The following is a 24,920-nucleotide window of genomic DNA, read 5'->3' as shown; positions in this document are numbered from 1 at the left end:
AGTTTTTGTCTGACAAAGCTGACAGTGTCTCCCACTGAAGATCGTCAGATCGGCAATACATGCAGACATATGATTGTCAGCCGACAGAAATCTTTTAACCTGTCCGATCGACTGAAGGACCGATCGGCATTGCAAGATAAATGTCGGGATACTCCATACATGATCCAAAAATCGTATGAATCGAGGATTGATTCGAAGATCGATCGGATCTTTGCGTCTATGGCCAGCTTAAATAACCAGGCTAAGATTTCTGCTTATCTTGATACCTGCAGACATCTTTTATCGGTTTCCTAAACAATGCTGCAGCAAGTGAATTGTGCTCAATGGACCTTACACGGGCTGATAAAAGCTGGCGACAGACCGAGTCGGCAGGTTATTGGCCCATGTGTGCGGCCATCCGGCGGGCGTCCCCGATTGATATTTATTAATTTTTCCGTTGATGCGGTCCCACGATCCTACCACCCGTGTGGCCTCCATTCTTATCCAATTGTTGGACCCTAGGGTCCACGATCGGATCAGCCCAATATCGCCCACTTCAATGTGGGCTTATTTGGGAGAGATCTGCTCATTTGGCGACACCGCCAAACGAGCGGATCTCCCTGTGTATGCCCACCTCGAGGGTGCTGTGAACCCATTTTTATCTTTAGTCAATGGAAACTTACTTTTTTAAAACTAGGAAATATGTATGATGTTCATTTCTTGCACTGAATTTGAAACTGAAAGTAAAGTGCACAGTCAAAATAAATCAGCAGTGCAATGAGAATCCCTCTGCTATACAAGCCCCCATTCCCTAAGATGGACTTCTGGGTGAATTGCTGATTTTGAACGGGAAGTAGAATGTGACTTTAATTTTAGTATGTTCAGTACAAGCCTACTTGAACTCATGTTGACAAAGTATAAAGCTGGCTCTTCATGTACCGATACAAGTTGTGTACAGTTTTCAGTACATTTATGTTGGATGGACGATCCCAAGCAATATCTTTGTGCCATGGATATCACTTGGTTTGTCAGCCAGTGAATGGTGCATTGGCAGATGAGGAAATGAGCTAATACAGTTCCTGGCTACTTCACATCAAAACTGACAATTGATCATCATTAGGAATTTAGTCCCTGTAGGCTAGTTGTGTTGGGCTAAAGGCATGGGTTACAGTGATTACATATAATATCAAGCTGCTACTTTCTCTTTGCAGGAGAATACTTCCCATGAACAAAAGATTGGCATACCCCTGACTACATGGTAACTTATTTATAGGAACTATTTACTAGCATCTGAAGTATAAGGCATTGTTTTATCACTATGGAGTGACCTTTCATTCTAGTTTAATGGGTGCAAAGTTGGGTGTTGCTGGCCTTTGTAAGACTTTGTTGTGATCATCTCCCTATGGTGTGATTTTTATTACTCAAATATTCAGAGCTACAAACTGCCTTGTAAAAACGTCTTCCCAGAAAAATAAAAGACAAGCTCAGTTTAACAATTCATAATTATATGCAAAAATGTTTAATACTATTTTATAACATTATAAAATGTTTCATAATATTTTACAACATTATAAAATGATCTTATTATTTCTCACTAATCTGCCAGTTTCAAGCCCTGAATAAAAAAAAAAACTTTTTTTTTTTTTTTTAAACACAGGTTGAACCAGTTACATGACTGACTGGTTTCATGCAGCCTCTGAGGGGTGAAATTATTTCAGTGGTGATTTTTAAAATTGTATTTACTGTATATTTCTGATTATTATAAAGTAGACATTAACATTGAAGAAATATATTTGCAAGTTACAGATTTTATTTAAAGTGATACTAGTGCCTGTAAAGGATTGGCAGTACATTCTTTTTCACATAAAATGACCCCCATTTCTTTTCATTTACTGACTGCTGCACAGTAGTAGCTATATTTATCCTGATATCCTCAAATAGTGTTGTCCTGCATACATATATTTACAAAGAAATTCTTTGTTGATAGTAGAAGCCCCAGGTCTGTAGTTGTTAGTATGTTCAAAACATCATGAAGTAAAATTGGACTCTGCAGCCAGAGACAGAAGAATGGCTTTTGCGGTGTTCTCAAACAGGGCTGCTCTGTTCTGTTGTTCGCCCTTCTTCACCCAGTGTCCATATATTCTGAATGCACAGCCATCAATCATTTTGCGAATGGGCTTAAATGCATATGGGTCCCGTACAATTATCTCCCTGGTAACTGGTTTCACTTTTCTATAATAGTGATATATTCGAACTGAAGCAAGGACCGTCAGGCAGACCACCTTTAGAGAGAGGGTATCATTATTTCTCTATGCACATTGCAGAATAATGGGGTATTAAAAACAATTTATTTATGTCACCAAACAGTAATATAAATGTCAACATTTGAAACTTAGCACATTGTGCGATGCAGCTGAACTCTAATGCCCCATATAGCTGAATGGTATGCAACTGCTTTGAGTAGGAACCCGTGTGAATTATGAACAATCTCTTTAACAAGCGTTATGTTAAATGTTGGTATTATAATAACCACAAACTTTAAAAAGACAGCACAGGCCCAGGAAATAAGGAAAAAAAATGTTTTAGGTGTGAAATGGTTAGTAAAGGCAAGCACAGGCTTTATGAAGCGATCATTATTGTGGGCAATGGAGTGTGATTTCTTACATCTTAATGTTTTGCCAAAGAATGCTTGGACATAACCCCTGCAATCTCCTTTGTCATTTAAAGGGGAACTCCGGCTTCCAAACCAAAATTTGATAAAGAGGCCCACATAACACAGAAACCCCTAAGATATCAATCACAGTTACCTGTTTCTGTTATACTGTAGATATATATACCTGCTTGAAGAAGCCGCACTCACAGGACTTATAGGACAACGAATAATTTATTAAGAATCCATCACTCACACAGTGATGGATTCATAATACATTATTCGTTGTCCTATAAGTCCTGTGAGTGCGGCTTCTTCAAGCAGGTATATATATATACAGTATACAGGTATGAGATCCGTTATCTGCAAACCCATTGTCCAGAAAGTTTTGAATTACAATAAGGCCATCTCCCATAGACTCCATTTTAATCAAGTCACATTTTTTTCTATTAAATAATAAAACAATACCTTGTACTTGACCCCAGATAAGATATAATTAATCCTTATTGGAGGAAAAACAATACTGTTGGGTTTAATTGATGTTCAAGTGATTATTGACTTAAGGTATACAGATCCAAATTACGGACTTTACAGAAAACTCCAGATCCAAAGCATTCTGGATAACAGGTCCCATACCTGTATATAGTGCCTTTTTTGCTTTTTCTGCTTTGGGATTCTAACACAAGGCTAGAATTGTATGTTGCTTGCATTTTATTTACCTCTTTTCATTTGGATCACATTATATAGCATACTCTTAGTACTTACTTTAAATTTCCTAAGTGGGCTAAAATAACGCACTTCTTCTACATCATATTGCTGGAAGAAAGGGTGAACTAGAGCTTCATCCGCTGTAAGGCGTCTCTCTGGGTTAACAATAAGGAGTCGTGCAATCTGAGAAGAAAGTCGTATTTCAAGGCTGATGCATTTGAGATTTTGATTCTGAGCTTTGTCTACTGTTAGCATGCCATGTTCCTTCTGTGTACATGGTGCTTTTTGTAAGCAATCTTTAACCCTTTTTAGTGCTGTACATCAGAAAATCTACAGTGCTGGTTATAAAGTAGGGGCTGCAATCGACCTGTGTATTTCAGCCCCTACACTGGTACTAGCCTTCTCTTCTGCCTGCACCTGGACCTGTTAATGTCAGCTTGGGCGCAGGAACACTCACCTACTTTTAGTGAAGAAACACCAGAATTTGCATTTTCGTGCCAAAATCAGGCTGATTTCAAACCTCGTCTGGCATTAGCCTAAAGGACCCAATTGCCAATGCAATAGATTTGGCTCTTTGATCCACATCAGTGTTTACATGGCAACATGTTTACCTTTTGCGGGATTATTTGTTGCCAGTGTTATGTTGACCTGTCTCCATCTTCAGCCACTTAGATAATCCTCGGAATGAGACTGGCGCTTCGGCAATTTTCACGAGTTTTGGCATATGCGCAGTTGTCGTGAAACAGGAAATCGCTCCAACTGTGCATGTGCCACCACGCCAGTATCATTTCGAAGATTTCGAAGAAGATGGCGCCCGTGAACTCCGATGCCTGAATCATAAGTAAAACGTTAGGGGCATTTGCCCGGGGTAACAGGCTGGGGGGGGAGGAGGGAGCGGGGTCTATGTAGGGTAGAGGGCTAGGGTTTTTTAACGTTAGGGTTGAATTCTCCTTTAAAAGCAAGTGATCGACATAAGATAAGACAAACTGTTAGTACCAGATCTTTTACAGTGTCAGATCGATCATCCCATTCTGGTGAGCCAAAATGGTACTCTCCACTCATAATCATGCGTAACATAAGCATCTGCTTCCTGTGCCAAAATGGGGGGGAGCCAGCCAGTAGGGTGTACATTATAACACCACAGCTCCACCTGCAAAAGAGGAATTGATAACATTGCCTATAAATAGAGTTGGTGGCTTGGAACAGTAACCAGTATTTTTATTAGTTAAGTAGTTGATCCTCTAGAATGAAAGGTGTTTCCCTAATCCGGCAATCAGCAGGGCTCTCCTCCACCCACAAAAAAGACAATTTCCACAAGAGATTGCTGTATTCCTCAAAAAACCACAAGGTTTTGAGGAGGAAGTAAAACAGATAAAATATATATAGTGCAGTATTTCAAAGTAAATTATGATATTTTTAGTGAACTTGCTATGTTCAAATATACCCACCTGTATCAACTTACTTCTTGTTAGTATAAACACCTGCCAGACACACTAGGATCAGAGTGTGGGCTCCTGTGCAACTATAACTCTAAAATCACAGGTGTCAAAACATAAATATATAAATAAGGACTATAGCCAAAAACATCTCTAGCACCACTAAAGTTACGGACTTTTACACTGGTTAAATATTAACTCCTGATGGTGGTGCATGCTTTTTAAGCATAATTATCCACATGAGGGTATATTTGAACATAGCAAGTTCCCTAAAAATATCATAATTTACTTTGAAATACTGCACTATATATTTTATCTGTTTTACTTCCCCCTCAAAACCTTGTGGTTTTTTGAGGAATACAGCAATCTGTATTTTTATATTTATATATAAAACCAATTAAATTTGTCTATATTTATTAATAATAATAATAATAATCTTCCCAATATGTCTTGCCAGTTACCACAATACTACTGACATGTGTACTAACTTATCTGGTGTGGATGTAACGATTTTATGCATCAAAACAGAAACATTTTTAAATGTAGATAAAAGAGGTCATGATCGGAGCAGAACACACTGGGACTCATTTATAAACAAAGGGCAAATTTGCACCTGGGCAGTCACTCTTCAACCTGTAGCTGGCTGATTAAAGCTAATCACTGATTGGTTGCTATGGGTTACTGCCCAGGTGCAAATTTGCCCAATGTTTATAAATGAGTCCCAGTGTGCAATGTCCAGTTTTGCATTTTTTCACACCGTGTGTACAATTTAGCCATTGGGTGTACCTTGATATTTTATGGTATCTACTACATAACTGAAGACTTACATATCCACTTCTTTACCATATCCCGGATGGTTTTCATCCATGGAGCAATGAAGGATTTCTGGAGCCAGGTATCCTGGTGTGCCACATATTTCTAAAATTGATAAAAGGTAAAATTACAATTTAATTTGCTGTTTTAACTGATCTATTACAGGATCTATTATTTAGAACGCTTGGGAATTGTGGATTTCCACTTGTATTTCTAATGACCCCTTGCTTGTTACTACTAATTTATTGTTTTGTTGTACAGTGCTTTGCCCTCAAGGAGCGCTTTACAAATAAAAATATACATACATACATACATACATAAGGGGTCTTTCTAAACTTTGCATTACAATGGTGTAACTACAGAGGAAGCAGCCCCTTCGGCTGCAGCTGGGGGGGAGATCCACTTCTGCTTCCTCTTTCGGAGGGCCCGCAGTGACTCGCTATTTCCACCAGTATGGATTTATGCAGCTTAGTTAACATCAAGTAACCTCAAGAAAAACTAAACATGCTTTAAAAATTAGATGGACATTATGGGAGATGGCCTTTCCATAATTTGGAATTTCCTGGATAATGAGCTCTGGTTGAGGGATACCTGTGTTTGCATTTATAATGTTTAAATCATAAACGATACAATTCTGCATATGCTAATAGCATGCCCATATCTTCTCCAGGCTGTGCATCAATAATAGCCAAACACTGAGATACAGATCATTGATCATGCCTACATGTTGCTACACATTCAGATCTAAAACCTATAAATAATAATAATCATTTTTTTGAAGGTGTACATAAACAACATGTTATGGGTGCCACATTAACTTTACACAAACTAGTTATTGCTTCTGATTTTCTGTATGCCAACTAGTTTTTCACTGTGGAATAAAATTAAATATCATGGTTACAGCAGTATCAACGGCAGATTATAAGTACATTGGGCTGTGATGGTAATAAAGAGTCCTATCATCAGGGCCAGGCCAGGTCTGTCAGTTGCCCCAGGCAACCCAGCTGGCCGTTAACAACTTCGGTCCCCGCAGCAGCGGTGCGCAAAGGCGCGCGACCGAGGACGCGCGTGCGTAACCGCGCGTAATCGAGGACGCGCGTGCGTAATCGCGCGTAACTGAGGACGCGCGTGCGTAATAGTGCGCGACGGCGCACAGCCGAGGTCGCGCGTGCGTGTTTGTGCGCAAATCAGTTCGACTTCACAGAGGGCACCCACTTTTCAATGTGGTAACACTTGCCGGACTAGGGGTAGGATGTATATAAGGTAAGTGCCTGGCGCCCCCCAATATACTGCATCATCTTTGCAGTTCTCCTATATGAAGTCTATGCCATGACTATGCAGCAGGGCTAAAAGTTTAATGATTGAAACACTTGTTCTGCCCCCCACATCACAGCAGGCCTTGAGTGTTTACAATATGTACAGGTTCAATTGTTTAGCCAGCCCTGGGTAAATTTAGAAATGTGTGAGGGTTGAGAAATGAATGTGAATGTGGAATTTAGGGGTTTGGCTGGTGGTGTTTGAAATAAATAGTTTTGCATGATAATGAAAATCAATACAGAAGCAGAGGTCCTAGACAAATTTTGTTAGAACATTAATTCTGGAGAAATATTACTCACCATTCATTAGAATGCATTGAGTGAAATGTTGTTCATGGCTAACTTAATGGGAATGAAAGGCGTCTCTGTCAAGTGGTTTGGTCCCCACCAAACAGCATAAAGAACCACATTATTACAATTTGGGACCAATGATAATGCAGTTTATGCTGCCCTGTCATTGAAGACACTCCTCCATAACCTCTTTCAGCTCCCCTTTCAGCACGTTCCTCTATGCCCTCTCTACGTGTGGAAACCACACATGGTTGATGGGTTGAAGATGAATACATTGTTCCAAAAGTAAACATGTAATAAAATAAGTTTTCTTATAAATATTCAGCCAAGTGTTGCTGATCCTGGCAGCTCAAGAGACAGATTCTTAGCTTTCACTTCAGTAGAATATTAAAATCAAATAATCCCTAGAGTGTTTTATATCTTTGGGTTACTAGTTCACTTAGGGTATCTTTTATTTAATTTCATTAAATTACATTTTAAATTCTGTTGCACTGCATATGGTTCTATGGTCCCACTATAGCTTAGCACAATACAGGGTCAGATTGGGATGCAAAGGGCTCATCAGAAAACCTAAGATCATAGGCCCATTCTCCACATATTTTTCCTCTTCCTCAGCTTCCTTATTCTCCAAGTCTTTTCACTTTACTTGATGTCATCTACCCATTTCTCCATTTCTCTTTGTTTTCATACAGAAAAGATGAATGGCAAAGATATAGGAATAAATGGCTAAATGATTGGGTCAGCAGGAGGGCCTGCTGAAACCTAGGCCCACTGGGAGTTTTCCTGGTCTCTCAGTGGGACAGTCCAACACTGGTGCAATAAATTGAGATTGGATAAACACTGATTTACCCTTTAGCTTTTCCCCCTCAGGGATCTGACAAGAGAAACCAAAGTCAGTCAGCTTGATGTTCATGTCATCGTCCAGCAGAATGTTCTCTGGTTTCAGGTCCCTGTGGACAATGTTGTAGCCATGCAGTTTGGAGATAACTTCCAGCAGTGACCTTATGATCTTCCTAGGAGAAGCAGACAAAGCAGACAGCTCATTAAACTTTTATATCATAATAGCCTAACAGTGAAGAAAAAAAATAATAGCAACTTAATGTAATGGATTCTGCTCAGCGTAAATCGATAGTAAACAACACCACCCATTGCTCATGCTATATGCTCAATTTGCAGTGTGCTTTAGGAAAGTTGTCCAAAACTAGGATCCTTATAAAGATCTATAGGCTGGGGAATATCAGTGCTTACAATGTACAATTGGGATCATTTCACTGTATTTACTACCTGCAATCCGGTTGATAGTAATTTGAAGCATCAACCCTTTTCTGTTCTGCTAAGATGCTACTATGGCAAATGCATACTTGTTAAAGACCTGATACAATTCACAAGTCACAATCTAACAAAAACAATATGAGCAGAGCAAGTTGGTTCTGAAATACAGACCCATGGATAATACACTAATTCAAAGCTTTATTTTTACATTCCTACCTTGTTTCCTTCTCACTCAGAGTGACCTGTTCTGTCAGGTAATCAAACAGTTCTCCTTTTCTCATCCTAAATAGATTTTTTTTTTTTAGAAAACAGAGTAGAATGAAAATTGTCCTAAATTAACATTCAATTGATCCTGTTCATTAAACAGTCAGCATAACAAAATGTAAATGGTATTAAATAAATATTTTCAGTTGCAAAAAAGAACCACACATTTTTCCTTTAAAAAAAAAAAGGATTTCAAAAACCGTGTATCCTAAGAAATCCATATATTCACCGTTTTTATTGTTTCATGAGTGTAAATGAAGATTGTTTTAATGGTCTCTATATGCAACTTTACAATCATGTCTATCAGACTTAATAATTATAAATTACATGGGTTTTATTTTAAAAAAACAAACAAAAAACTTTTGAAAAATAAATTTTGTGTTGGAATGTAGGGCTCTTAAACTAAAGAGGATACATTGTAGTGCACATGAAATTATGATTTGCCAAGCAGATATTCTGATTTATTGAACAGACTCCTAAAATGTCAGGATCAAAATGTTCCCCAGTGCTGTTACAAAACCTCCTAGAAGCAGCCTGAGCAGAATATAAAAATAAAATCACTTTAACCGGCCACAGAAAAGGTTACAGGGAACCTGAGCTTGTCAGGGCTGCCCAACCAGTCTGTTTGAGCAGCTGCTTCACAAACATCCAAACAACCATTTTAGTGTGGTAAGCACTATGCACAACAATACTTTCAAGTCTGCAGTGGAAATAAAGCACAGCAGTTTGGCACTGTGTATCTCCATTGAGCCCATTCATAAAACACCCGTCCAAAGTATCTTCTTTCATTTGTATATTTGTAAAGATATTAAATGTAATATATTCCTAGATGGAGCTGTGTTATGCCAAATGTCACATCACTTGACCCCAAATAACAGTCAAATGACAGGTGTCCGGACATAAGTGAAGTTTGGAAACCAGATTATTGTTGCAAAGCTCACCATGTGTTAGAGATTCCTAAATTAAGCTTCTAAACTGACCCTTGTGTGTATTTATAAAGCTCTGCTACGGGCAATATAAGTCTTGCTAGATAACTGGACATCCATGTACTGTAGTAGTAATCCACCTAAATCGGATGGTGGGTTCTTGGGATGGATTCTTAACACAAAATTCTGGGCCCTCATTCATAAGTTAAACATGGGAAGTCTAAATCTAATAAAACTTAGTTTAAGGCAGAATAGACAGAGTATTTGATACAGGGGTATGCTAGTGGCAAGATAGGAGATGCCCCAGAGCTGCCTGAGTGGTCAGAAATGGTAGCTGTTCAGGTTGCTGTTAATATGAAATATCTGTGCAATCACAATATCAAAGTGAATGTGCAATGCCTACAGCGTGAATAAATGGTGTAAAAATATGACTTATAAATAACATATTTGGCTGTTTGCATTCTTGTGGTTATTGGACATTTAAGGAAGCTGTTATGTTGCTTCTTACTGGCAGCTGCTTAGAAAATATATTTTGATATATTTGTATTTCTTTTTTTAAGGTTCCTATAATGGAGACAATACATCGGAAATCAAGTTCTACTGTAGAGGAATACCTTCTAGAACCAAAATGAATGTACTTACAAGTCAAATACAAGAAAGAAGAAAGTGTGGGACTCATAGCTGTCCTTGAGCTGGACTGTTAAAGAAGAAGAGGAGCACATTTAGATATTAATGGAATAATGATGGACAGGTATATGGAATATAGGAAAAACCCTAACTTTACATGTTTCAGGGGCAGTGTCGGACTGGCCCACCGGGTGTTTTCCTGGTAGCCCAGGTGTCAGTGGGCCCTCATGCTGCTCAATGTTGGCCTATTTCATGGTCATTCTATGAGAACAAAGAGCCTAAACAGATAGAATAATAGATTATGGTATGTAAACAAAAGATACTAGGAGACTGGAGGTTGAGTGAGGAGAGGAAGAATATAGTACAGAGAGTGGGCCCCTGGTCTAAGGTATTTGGGTGGGCCCCTGGTGTTCCAGTCCGACACTGTTCAAGGGACCAGTATTGCATTTATGAAGCACCAACATATTTCTTAGGGTGGTACAATAAATGGGTGCATACACTAAACATACAGAATTCATACAATAACAATAAATGATTCAAGAGTTACAGAGGGCCTTGTCCAATGTAAAAATATTATGTTAACAGTATTATAAGGAACAATGTTATTGCTTAGAAAAAATGGTTGTTCAGCATGAAGCCGATGATAAGTTTTGCCTCAATAACAGTCCCATAGACCTCTTCAATATTCTGATTATTCTTATCTTATTCTTATTATTTCAGTCCATAAATTGGTATAACAGAAAGATATGATTTGAATAGATTGGGGTTCGGAAGTAACAGTGGCAAAGGTTTCTCAGTCTAGTAATTTACCAGTAATAGCAGTCTATCAGCAATTAGCTATTAATAGACTTAAATAGTCATCAACAAACATCTAATTAGCAGTCATGGTTTACTGAATGGGAACAAACCATCGGATTTTTATAACATAATCCCCAAAGACTTGACATAACCTAGTAGCCTCTAGTAAGATATAAAAACATTGTGGTTTTAATTTAAATATTTAATGTCTTAGGCAACTCTTATATTTTTATTTGTCCCAATTTTTCAAAGGTCAGTAACATCCATTAACATCCAAAAATTGTTTTGTTTGCTTTTAAATATAACGCAGGCGTTTGCTACTGAAACACTACAAATACACAATCTATTAACCAAAATGCTCTGGACCTGGGGTTTTCTGGATAAGGGATCTTTCTGTAATTTGGATTACCACACTATGTCTACTAATAAATCAATTAGAAATTATATAAACCCAATAAGACAATTTGGCCTACAATAATAATTTATTATATATTTTTAAGGATTATGTAAAAAAGTACTGTTTTATGATTGCAAAAAATCCTTTTTAAACATTAATTAATTATTTGTTTAAAATGAAGACTGTGGGAGATGCATTTCCCATAATTTGAAGCTTTCTGAATAACAGGTTTAAGGATTATGGATCCCATACCTATAATTTATATAAATAAACTGTGTAGCCATGGGGACAGACATTTAATTTGAAACTGGACTGTGGAGTCCATGTATACATAGTGTAATACCAGATAAACCGTGCAGAATAAAATGGTTTAAAGCTGACCATACTTGGGCAGATTTAAGATGCTGATTCAGCCCCTTCTTATTGAGTTGGCAGCCCATCTATAGACCTTCCTTAACGGATATGTGGGCAAAAATCACATACTGTATCTATAGGGCAAGTTTGAAAACAGGCGAGAACCTCATTAGAAAATTAATGTGGTCCTCTCCTGCCATACCTGCATAGTTCTCTATTATGATCTGATGGTTGGCCTGGTTTAACTCAGCATTTGTTCTTACACTGGAAGTCAAACCGGTTTGTAGTGTATATTGCAAACCTCTCTCATATAAGCGTGGACACCTAGTACAAAATAAAATATTGTCCTGGTCCTTTAAATCCGATCCTTTGACCTACACCTATTAGAGTGTGAAGGCTATTAATGGAATGAATCTAATGAGCACTTACTGACATTAGAGAACCCTGATACTTTATTCAGGATGTCAATCTCCTTGATTGTTGATTCCCGCAATTCTGCGATCTGCTCTGACGTTAAGTGATCTCCAGTGATATCTATGATTTTCACAGCAAAGTCTTCTCTGGTGGGCTTGAAAATGCAGCGTCGCACCACGCTACTTACTCCTCTGAAGAAGTAGAAAACAGGGGACATGTACAAACGCTTGCTTTAAAATGGACAGAAAGTGCATATTTATGAAAAATCTGCCTAAGAGTGAAAGAGGGAGGTTATCCTCATTGTGTTGAGATTTCATTCTGAACAAGCCAATTTCAGCCATCTCTTACAACTATCTTGATGTCTTTTGTTAAAGGCAACTAATTCTCTGTTCAAAATTCTGTCAAGCACCTGTCCTATTTCTAACATAAATAGCAACTAATAAACTTAACCAACTAATCAACTGTTTGATTTCTGTTCCTGCTGGCACATTTCTAAATTGCTGAAGCCCACCCCATGCGGCATTGGTGTTTTAATAACTTTTACAAGAAACAGCAATCAAAAACTACTTGAAGTGTCATCGGTAGCTTGGGACTGATTGAAAAATGTACCATATGCAAAAATAAACATCTGCTGTGCCATTGCCTTTAATCACTTGGTTACTGTTTAATTGCAACAGGCAAGGTAATTAAATAGTACCAAATAGATATTTAAATAGATTTTTTGTTTTCAGATGTTTGCAAAATAGAATTTGCCCTTTGTGAGCATCAATGACATTCAAATGGCACTTCACTCTAAATATCATTAGCAAACAGGTGGTTCTAAAAACAATTACCCCTTTCAGTAAATGTACACTGAGAATGCTCTTTGCAAGGTACAGCATCAAATTCCCCTAAAGTTATGACACACATTTTATTTGTTTTCTAGTGGGAACGATGAACTCAGCATGAGTTATTTTATACATCATAACCCAGAGGAACCTGGCACTATGAGAATTGCTATGGATATATAAATATACAAGTATTTTGCACAAATTGTCTTATAGGGTTTATCACGTTGTATTTATGGCAGTATATGTTCACATAAGATTGTATCCTTGCGTGTGTGTGTGGGGGGGCAAATATGTAAGTGGGTGTGGAAAATGTAAGTGGATGTGTGCAGGGTTGAGAGCGGGAAAGGAAAATATGGTAACTTTGTAATTCCGTCTCGTTGTGTATGTTCTGTATGCAGTAGAGATGACAATAAACCTTTCTTGTCTTGTCTTGTGTTGATATTTATTCCAAAGCATAACACTGTGTCAGTATGGTTTTAGGTGCAATAGATCTTGCCAGACTAATTTAATTTCCTTCTATGAGAAGGTGAACAGAATCCTAGATACTGGAGTTGCAGTGAATGTGATCTACTTAGAATTTGCTAAAGCATTTGATACAGTACCAAACAGTACTGGTTAAACTAAGGAATAATGGCCTGGAATATAGTATTTGTACTTGGATAGAGAACTGGCTGAAGGATATATTACATATATTATATTATATATGACTAGTCGTAATGGGAACATTTGCTCATTAGAGCAGCTTTTACAAAAATGGTCTGTCCTTGCTACTTTGCTTTTGAATTTATTAATGACCTTCAGGTGGGCATTGTAAGAACTTTTTTTTCTGATCATACTAAATTGTGCAAATCTCTAAATTCCTTGCAGAGTCACTCAGTCAGTATGAAAGCAAATCAAGAACAGTCTTGTAAAGCCCATTAACTTGAGGGATAGAAATATAATTTAGCATCTTTATAGATCCCTGGTAAGGCCTCACCTTGATTATGCAGTGCATTTTGGGCCCCAGAAGGATATTAAAGAGATACTGACACCAGAAAATAAACTTTTTTTTATATCTATCATAATATTTGTATACTATTTATAATTTTATCATAAACGTATGTGCCAGATGCTTTTACATTACTTTTCTTACCCCCATGTTCATCTATGAGGGGGCTGCCATATTTGTGCAGCAGTAGTCTGTTAGCATTAGAAACTCTAGCTGACAGGCTGAGAAGGGACAGTCTGGTTGGCAAAACAACCAGGTTAAGGAACTTCAAGTAACAATTACTTACAAAAGCAGACCTATCAGTGAAAAAGTATCAACACCTATAGGTAACATGTACATTGATATTTCGAAAAGAACATTTTTTTGTGTCAGTACCACTTTAATGTGGAAATCCGAGAATGGGCAGCACTCCAGAGTTTCGAGCCCTTTGCGGCTCATGAGCGGTGGCGGGCACAAAACATTGCTGTGAAATATTGCTCTGCTATTGAATAATAAAGCCTTTTTATTCAGCTCTGGAGTGCTGCCCATTCTTGGATATTCCGAAGTGTGGAGGAACACTGGGGAGGCAGGGTCGGACTGGGGGGTCCGGGGCCCACCGGGACTGGTGTCCAGGCCCCCCCTCTGGCCCCCGCTACCTACTTGTTAGGCGAATCCCTGCTCGGCGCCCAGGCGGCGCATCGCGCATGCGGAAACGGCGCGCATGCGCAAACGGCGCTGCTATGTGCCGAATTTTTTTTTATTATTTTTAAAAAACTGTTTGGGAGAGGGGAACTGGCCCGGTGGGGCCCACCGGGTAATTTCCCGGTATCCCGCCGGGCCAGTTCGACACTGTGGGGAGGTGCACCCAAATTACTGAAAGTTGAACAAGGTGTGAGCTGCCTGAATTTGTTTAAGTATCACTTAAATGAACTGAAAGTGTGCAGAGACTTAACTGGTTAGGAATGGACCAATTAAACTATGAGGAAACATTAGCAGGATTTTTTTTTGAGAAAATGCGCTTGTGAGAGGACATGATTGCCCTTTATTAGAAGAGATCATAGACAGATAGTGGGGGATCTTTTTCACATAGAAAAGAACAAAGAACCAGAGGCTAATGTACCTGAAGAAGTCTGCCAGACTCCAAAAACATTGTCTTATTTTGCATTGAAACGTAAATGATTAAAGTTCAGTACAGTTTTGGCTGTAGGGCCTATAATAATCAAAGTTTTCTAGGAGAAAAAAATGTGTATGATTAATTACATTTGTAAGAGCGCAATTGCTTGACAAAGTGGAAAATGTTATTATGCCAATGTTCACAAATGTAAGCAAAACAAAACACTTCAGTTCTTGCTTAACTGCTTACACCTAGTGCACCTAGATATGATTACATTTGATACTTTTGGTGTCAGTACATAGGCAATTATTAATATATAGTTACATAGTTAGTTACATAGTTAGTTACATAGTTAAATTGGGTTGAAAAAAGACAAAGTCCATCCAGTTCAACCCCTCCAAATGAAAACCCAGCATCCATACACACACCCCTCCCTACTTTTAATTAAATTCTATATACCCATACCTATATTAACTATAGAGCTTAGTATCACAATAGCCTTTGATATTATGTCTGTCCAAAAAATCATCCAAGCCATTCTTAAAGGCATTAACTGAATCAGCCATCACAACATCACCCGGCAGTGCATTCCACAACCTCACTGTCCTGACTGTGAAGAACCCCCTACGTTGCTTCAAATGAAAGCCAATTGCCAATTGCACAAAAGCAAATATGGCCAATTGCACTGTTCTGATCTAAAGGGGAAGTGGAGTTATAGCTCCTCTCTTTTGCATCCAGCCAGGAGGTGTATTTTCAACATGGACAGACAAACTACATAACCAAATCTGGACATCTATATTTTCCATATTTTAACAATCTTAATTTACAATCTTATATTTTACCAACATATTTCTACCTTAACAACAAAATTCATCTTACCTTCCCAAGATCTCTTTTGGCTCATATTTCTCATAGAAGTCCTGTGATGTTTGCCAGTCTGGTAATTCTTCTTCTCGTGTCATTTTTATTTTCTTGTTACTGATGCCGAATTATTTTTGTGCACATTTGCACTCGGAAAGCAGAGGTTCATAGGACCTACAATTCAAACATTCTTGGTTTAGGGAAAGGATGTGAGGGAAACATTTAAGTAAGGCACATCCATCACTAATTGGCTGACCCTAAATAGCCAATAAGGCCACTGAGACACAATGGGAAAGGTAGATGAAAATACCAAATTTACTATGAGCCTTTTGGCCGCCCTCCTGACCCAGTGGTTAAGGAAGGGGAGCTGATAATCAGGAGATTCCTGATTCAAATTCCAACAGAGCCTTACTAAATGAAAAGCTACTAACCTAAAACGAAGTATAAGCCATACCAGTAGAATCAATAATTTCCCCCTTACTTGAGAACAAAGGGGATTACACTTGTGCACCGACTGATCTGAAGAGTAAGACTGCTGGGTTTCCATGCCGCTGGAAAGACAGCCAGATAGAAAACGTAACTTTGTAAATTTATCACTAAATACCGCTCTATTGCCATACAGACTGATGAGGGACACATGGCTAGAGATGTAACACACAGAATACAAAATATTAGAGAGAGAGAGACTAATAAGTGAAGCAAATAGATAAAGAGTGAGCCCTGGTGCTTTAGATTAGTAGGAGATGTACCATCCAGACAAGCAAGAGAAACTGCTGGTAAAAGATGTCCCTGCAGGGATATATCTTGTGAAGGTAGGTTGGATTGTTATAGTGGAAAGCTTTAGTGTTGTAATAGACATGTGGGGTAGACAGAAAAATAAATAAAAAATTCAAGCATTTCTGGGCCTAAAAAGTGAAATCAGATGGAACAAGGGCCTAGTACAGAGATTTCAGAAGAGATATGACATGGGTCAGAAAGCAAATTCCAAGTGAAACAAATGATCACACCACTTACAGTAGAACTCTAATGGTAATTTATAATGTTCTCATATTTTACAACAGGGGGAACATTGTTTTGTAATACACAAGTTTCAGTGAGTCAAATGACAAAAGCTCACTGAGCACCAAGTAAAGCTGATAACATCACTAAGCACTGTTTATGGCCCTTGTGTGTTATACAGGGTTTTAGAAAGTGGTGTTACTAGATATTACTGGGCCCCACAGCAAATTATTTTTCAGGCCCCCAAAATGTCCAGAGGTTGACCTGTTTCACCAACATTTATTGAAATTCTATACGAATTAGGGCCTCATGGGGCCCCTATACCTCCCGAGCCCCCTGCAGCCGCAGGACTTACCAGTCTTCTGGGAGATGCGGCTCTTTGGCACAATGCGTTCCAGCGATGTCACAACGTGTGCGCCGTGACGCCGGCGCAGGAGATTTGCTGGATGCAGCGTATTGACGCAGGCGACGGTATTTGTTTCGGCGCAGAGTTTCTCCCAGTGCTCGGACATCCTTATCCTAGCTGATTTGAGTAAGTTTCTCTGATTATTCCTGAACTTTGGTTTTGACCCTGTTTCTGCCTGTTTGACTACGCTCCTGCTTAACCCTTGGAACCCTGCTTGTTATATTTGAACTCCTGTTGCCAAACCTGCTTGCCTTTCGACTACGCTGCTGTATTAACCCTTGGAACCCTGCCTGTACTTGTTTTCCTGTTGCCGAACTGTTGTCTACACATTCTTGCCTTGACTCTTGTCTACCATCTGAACGTTAATCACCACTGCCAACCCAGTTTATCCTACTCGACTATGCTTCAGTTTTTATCCTGGGAACCCTCTTCCTGTGATATTCCATCAACCTGACGCCATCTGCTCAACCTGTGAGTCTAGCGAATCGGTTATTGTGTCATCCGCGCTGATTGTCATTCTGCCAACTACTCTTCCATAATTACCTGCAGTTGACGCTAAGGTGATTGCCACACTAGTTCCTGTGACGTCCTCCCTACTCTTAACTACTCCAGCAACTAATCCTGCGTCTTCCTATACCTCTACAGACACCAGACCTGCTCCTCCACAGACCGGCGCATCCTGCCAGGAATCCCAGGCTCCCATACTACACCTTCACTGATCTCCCTCTGTTCCCAATGGAGGATGTATTGGTAGAGGAGCTGTAAGGGTTGTGTTCCTCCTATCCGTGGTCCCTCCCGGTTCGGTAAGTCTGACAATAGTTATGCCCCTGGTTTTTGAAGTAACCTTGGAGTCTCATAATCTGTATCAGGGCTGCCATCAGGGGGGCATGAGCGGACAGTCATCCTGGCCCGGAGGACTTCTAGCTTCAAGGGGGTCCATGCTGCACTCTCCTGGTTAGCTAGCCCCCATTACTTAATCCAATACTGGCCTTTCAAATTAGCCGTCTGAAGCCACTGATGTTGAAGCTGCCGGAGTCAAAGTCTGCCAAAGCCAATGGAGATGAAGAAGCTGGAGCTGTTGCCAGAAAAGGAGGCTGCCAAAGAGTATGATAAAGAATAGAACTCCCTGGTGAACTGTAAGGGTAAGGCCACACAAGGAGATTCCGGGAGATTTTGTCGCCTGGCGACTAATCGCCTCGTCTTTTGCGTGACTATCTCCCCGAACTGCCTCTGCGTTTTTCCCCGTAGTCTAGAATGAAAAGTCGCCTGTGCTAATGCACACGCGGCGATGCGTTTTCAATAGTCGCCCAAATGGCGACAAAATCTCCCCGAATCTCCTCATGTGCCCTTACCCTAAAGGTACGTTCCACTGAACACCAATTTAAACCTCTGGCCACCAATGTAATGCTTAGGTGTCTCCTGACTCTGGCCACCAATGTGTTTGTTTATAATTTGTAGCCTTAGCTACTTGTTTTTTTTTTAGAATTTGTAGGGGCCCTGGCCACCAAATTTAAAAACAAAAAATTGTAGGGGGCCCTGGCCACTATGTTTAACCAGTGGGTCCGTGATCACCAATGTTTTTCTCTTTAACTTGTAGGGGGCCCTGATCACCAAAACATGTATCCTCTTCCTCTGCTTCCTCTTTTATCAATAACCCTTGGCCACACACATGCGCAATAAAGTGAAAAATTCTGCTTTTTTTTTTAAAGTTTGAAAACATTTAAACATTTGACATCCCCCTCCATTTGTGAGAAGACTGAGTTACAAGCTTTTTAATATGTTGTAACATTGGCTGGGCGATCAGCCGATCACCGAGCCAGCAGTCCTCCCTGACTGGGTCAAAATTGGACAGGTGGCAACCGTATATCTAACACAATCAGATGTTAGATATTTTTGGTGTGTCAATATTGTACAGTAATATATATATATACATCAAAAGGGCAAACTCTGTTGTTGGCACTAGAAAAAAAAAAAAAGTGAGCCAAGACAAGATACTCACTGGAGGCTCTTCTTACTGAAAAAAAAAAAGTTTTAAGGATTGTTCCTTTAGAAATAAAACACTAATCTATCATATTGTTTGTCTATTTTTCCTCCTGCAGAAGCTGAATATTCTATCTTTTTGCTGCTTGGGTTTAACAGTTACACAATTTGGTTCCTTGTAGGATGTTACTTCATTTCAGCTCCGAATCAGCATCTAGATTACATTGACGCTGAACATTTTGCAGATTCTCAAATGCATTAAAATAACATAAAATTTTTACATTGAAATCGAGTTCGTCTTAGGTACAATTGCTACTAAATACCCTATCTACAAGTTACTGGCTCATTCACTAAAACGTGGCAAAAATAATCAGTTCCACATACTGGGGCTCATTTATTAATGTAGCGCAGTGCTGAAAAGGTCACACACGTTAAACTTTTGGCCAGCATATGTGTATATTTAATAATGTAGCGCACCGATGTTTTAAAGTGCAATTAATGTGCTACTTTGGATGCCGACATTTGCTTTGCAGGAAACTGCGCTTTTTCTCTCGCAAGTCTTGTGATAAACTATGCGCACATCCTAGCGCTACTGGCCACAACTGTGTTAGAAGTACGCCGTAAATTACCAGTCGTAAAAATATCAGTGGTGCTATATAGGTACACATCTGCACACATCTCTGCTCAAATTGCCTAAATCCCGCAATACTTGTGCACTGTAGCCACACCCCTAAGAAAGATTTCATTACTTGCAACATAATTACCTGGTATTATATCGTGCACATAAACAAAACCTTTGCAAAAATAATCCTTTACGGGCAATGTAATGCAAATGTATTTGAGTGTGCACACAAAATGGCACACATTCGGTTGTGCCAAATTAGATGTGCTGTGATTCCTTAATACATGAGCCGCACTGTATTCATAAATTAGGACCCACATCCACCACATACTATATGTCTGGGCCACCCAGCAGCCAAAGGCCTCGATCATAGGTGCAAGCCTTTGTACTCCAGGATGAAGTGCAAAAGCTTCTACTTCTCCAGTTAATACTCAAATTCCTGCATTTGGCAGTGCTGTATCCATGAGGGATGGGGGCTGTGGGCAGCAGGTAGACATCTTCTATCCCACCACCTCCTATCATTCAAATGTGTGCAAGGCACAGCAGATGACTGTACTTTCTGCCTGCTTATGGCCAGATTTTTAACCCAACCCAGCACAAGTTGCTGCTTAAACTAAAGGGTACAATTTTGCTCCACTTAGTGCCATTGCATTTGCATCTGGGGCTATCATAAATTGCATCCCAAGTGCTGGCTAAGATGATTATATACAGCAAACATCATTTATTTTTTTAATTATATAGTGCTGACATATTTCTCAGCCTTTTACAGAGAATATACATCATTCAAATCAGTCCCTGCACCCAATGAAGTTTATAATCTAAGGACTCTATTACATTCCCACACATTATCAGAAGCCAATTAATCTGCCTGTATGTTTTTGGGATATGAGAGGTAGTCAAATCCAATTATTCTGCATCTCACACAGTCATGAACAAATCACTAAATGCTTTAGGTTGTGCATGTTAACCCTTGTCTTTAATACTGTAAATACTGTATTTCAAAGTAAAACTGGCTCCTGTTCTTATATCTTTTGTGTACTTTAAGCACAGATAGGACAAGCTGATTGGACACAATAGACAACCCAGCTGCCCACTTCTCCCCCCCCCCTCCCATTGTGCGTGTTTGCTTGTACAGTAACATCACTGAGGGGAAGTACATGATTACAATCGCTGATGAGTGGAAGCAGGGGAAAGAGACCCCTGAATAGCTGTAGGTGGAAGAGGTACCTGCCCAGATCCTCCACTTCATTGCATTCTAGGTAGGTGCCTCTTCTACCTCACCCTAGTTCCAGCCTTGGCTTGAAGGAAAAAGTTGCTTTAATATTTACACTATTCTTTCCTGAGCCCCTGAAAATTGTAAAATGGGGGTACTACTGAAGGTGTGTGTATTAAGACAAAGGGAGAAGATTATACTATATGTGACAGTAACTACAGATAGGAGAGCTGAATGTGTGATCACCACTGGATATGGCATAAACCTGCCCCTAAAAAGACTCACCAAAACCAAAAGGTGATGATGGCCCTTCTTATACTAAGCCAATTGCCTCCTTTATTGAGCACATGTAGAGCAGTATATTAAGATTTGCTACATTTAAGTCTGTGGCATAAAGCATTTTAACCACTAAATTGATCAGAAATCTGTACAGATCAAACCCCCCTGTGTCTGTCGCCTTATCACACAGAGATCACACCATACTTCCCAAAACATGTGTAGCAGTGAGACGGACCAGCATGTTGTCAATTAAAGCACCCATATTCAATTAGAACATTTTTATTATTGCAAAAGGGAAAATAAACGTTTGCACAATGCTAAGCAATTGTAAACCAATAGGTGGAGGAGGGGGCAGGGAGGGCTTGACCACATATTTCATACAGACAATTGTTTTTATTATTATTTATTTATTTGTATCCCTGACATTTCTATCATAGATCTGGTGTTATGGCTATGAGAGTGGGCAGAGAAGTGTCATACATTTCATGTAAATTATGCCTTCAGAGGCATCTCACTGCATTTATTAACTTTTTGCATAATTTATAAAGACATCAAAGGCATCCTGTAAAGTCCACTGATATAGGAAAAATATTAGACATGTGATACTTCACACGTTATAAACTGCCTGGAGAAGCAACACGAACATCTGAACTTTGACGCTGCCTCTGCACATAAATCATACTTATATAACTGTCTCAAACCTTCCTGCCAAGGACAGAAGGACTGCTGAATTTAAGCCTTGGGTGACCCCAGAATAGGGTAATAGTTCAGGTTTAGGTGGATAATGCAGGAATGCTGTTTTTTATCATTATAGAGTCCAAGACTAAACCCAGAGCCTCTACTGAGGGTTGAAAAATTCATATTCTTATAACTGCTAGGTATTTGCTGCCAGCAAACTGAATGATACTCATTTGCCAAAATAATAGCAAAATAGTTCTAAAATTTAACAGGACCAAAGCACTGACCACTGTTATGCATCAAAAACTAGACTGTGTTTATTAAGTTAGAGCTGGAGGAAAAATAACCTAAAATGATTAAAAGAAATTCTACATCAGTCCCTAAACCAGCAACACAATATAAGGTCCCTTATCTCATTTAGACTCACTATGGGCAGTTAATCTATAGGATATTGATAGAGCGATCACACAACAATAAGACACCTTTTAGATACAAAATTGTGTCCAGTTCTAATTAGAGACTGTATTATGTATACTGTATGTATGATATAGGACAGGCACAAGCCTTCTTGAGCAGTTACTACTATGAATGTTCATTCTATTTTCTACCACGTTGTACTCATACACACAGTTTGCCCAGGCTACGTTACCTGTAATAGTCAGTGCTGGAATGCACAAATTCTTCACAAATGCAATATCACTTCTGCTATAATTTCCCTATAAATATTGATTTTGATTGGTCTTTTATGTAGGTTGTCTGCTGTACATAGATTCTTATGATCATAAAACTGCATAAATTACAGGGATATTTGCCTCTTTCATAAACTCAGTGGCATAAAATATTGTATACGTAATCTCAATATATTCCATAAATAGAGAAACCACAGTCTAAAACTAAATATTTAGAAATGATCAGTGTTTTCATTTTTTAAGTTGTTCTAAAGCCGCTTACCTCTAGTGTAGGAGTTGGTGGCTCTCACGGGCTGAAACGACTCCACAGAATAGAGTCCCAGTTCCAGGCAGTGAGATTTGCTTGATGCTCTGTGCTTCTGTTCTTCTCTCTGCACACTGCACTTATGAGCACGTGTCTTGCCAAAAATACCTTGCTATGCAGCCTGGAAAAAGATCAGTAATTCCTGGCTACAGTGTGTGTAACTGCTTGTCTAGCCTGCTTGTGTCCCCATTGGGTATCCAGAGCATGATGTGTGCCCCACGCAGTGCTGGTAGACTAAATTGAATTATTTCCCTGCTCTTTATAATGCCGGAAGCTTGAATTGTCTCTGCTGCATTGCAGTAATTGCTTGGCTTGAAGTCGACCAATCTGTTAATGTTTTTTGTTTTTGTTTTGGGCGACTGCCATCAAGCTAAACCACAGGGTTTAGGGAAGATCTCAGAGACTCAAAAGTAAAAGATAATTTTCCTCTGCTGTGATTACTGCGTAAATAGAGTTGTTAGAGGTGGTCAACAAAAACATACTGAATGCACCTCCAGGATAGAGAACAAAGTTCCTTTCAGAGCAAATTGAGGGATAGTCATAGCTTACTGTAAATGTGTACTAAAAAGCTATATACAGAAAGAAAATCCTAGTAAAAGAGCAAGGCCCTATGATTCCTCCACCAAAAATAAGTGGGACATTTATATTATATGGCTTTTTTCAATGTCTAAAAAAAACCCCCCAAAAAACACATTCAGTGCCCAAGTGTATAAAGAGCCAAAAGCTGGTCCACAATAATGTGTAGTTTTAGAGGCCCATTTAACAAAGTCCGAATCTATCTCAATATTTTCTGTAAAAAAAACTCCAACAAAATCCGCACAGGTTTTTTCTCCTCATCACTCCAGTTACCTGAACCACTTTTTGTATTATTGCATGAACACCCACACAGATCAAAATATATTTGGGACTTGTCCCATTGACGTATATGCAACCTCAGCAGGTCTGACATGCTGGATTTTCAGATTTGGACTTTTTACATCCTTTTTTCCATCCATTTGGATTTTATATTACAAAAAAAAAACAACATTTTCAGGTTTTTGGAGTTAGAGTTTAGTAAATAACCCCCTTAGTATATGTGCACAAAACAGACGGATAATTCAATCAGTTTAGAGGGACAACATTTTCAAGCTTCATAATGAAAAAAAAAATGCAGCTCTTGGGGGCCCTCTGCAGGACCAGATTTGCATTTTAGAGGCATGACAGATTTGTGTGGTTTCACACACAGTGAATCCCCTCTCATGAACAGATTTCCAATTTTAAGAAATGCTTCGTTATCTCCAGAGTTTCTCCATTCACTGGCAGGGACAAGATTTTTTATTTAACTCTCTTTTACTACTAAATGCAAGGGTGGCAGCACAGAGAGCTGAACACACAGACCATTTTTGTACAAAATTGCCCATATGCTGCCCTGTGTATTCATATTGCACAAATAAGTCTACCATACCATGTGAAAAATCAGGGACCCTTGACTTTGATATGCATAAACACAATCTTTAACTGTATTGCTTTAACTAATAAACATCCCCCTTTGGTGAAAAACGTTCCTAAAATCACAAGATATGCATTAAAGGGCAATGAAATATAAAGTAACAGGGGGGGAGGGGGCTTGGTGCCACTCTGTTAGGCACTTCCAAGTAGCTTTAATGACTTACCTCATAGCGTGGGCCAGTGTTCTACTCAGTTGCTGCTGAACTACAAATCCCAGCATACTTTAACTTATCAAGATTAAGGCA

General features: G+C 39.1%; 1 protein-coding gene across 1 annotated transcript; it reads right to left on the bottom strand.

Annotated features, from left to right (window-relative positions):
- Window positions 1-1,769: 1,769 nt before the first annotated feature.
- phkg1.S (phosphorylase kinase, gamma 1 (muscle) S homeolog) lies at window positions 1,770-23,227 on the bottom strand (the record flags this gene model as incomplete). The annotated part of the gene is given in 10 exon segments (NM_001085713.1): window positions 1,770-2,261; window positions 3,395-3,520; window positions 4,334-4,487; window positions 5,601-5,691; window positions 8,043-8,206; window positions 8,682-8,747; window positions 10,298-10,352; window positions 12,261-12,436; window positions 16,036-16,191; window positions 23,146-23,227. Coding segments are annotated over 9 exon segments (1,170 nt in total). The 3' UTR covers window positions 1,770-2,006.
- Between the last annotated feature and the right edge of the window lie 1,693 nt (window positions 23,228-24,920).

Source organism: Xenopus laevis, chromosome 2S (assembly GCF_017654675.1).
Source record: "Xenopus laevis strain J_2021 chromosome 2S, Xenopus_laevis_v10.1, whole genome shotgun sequence".
Taxonomy (NCBI): domain Eukaryota; kingdom Metazoa; phylum Chordata; class Amphibia; order Anura; family Pipidae; genus Xenopus; species Xenopus laevis.
This window is presented reverse-complemented; position numbering and strand designations above follow the sequence as displayed.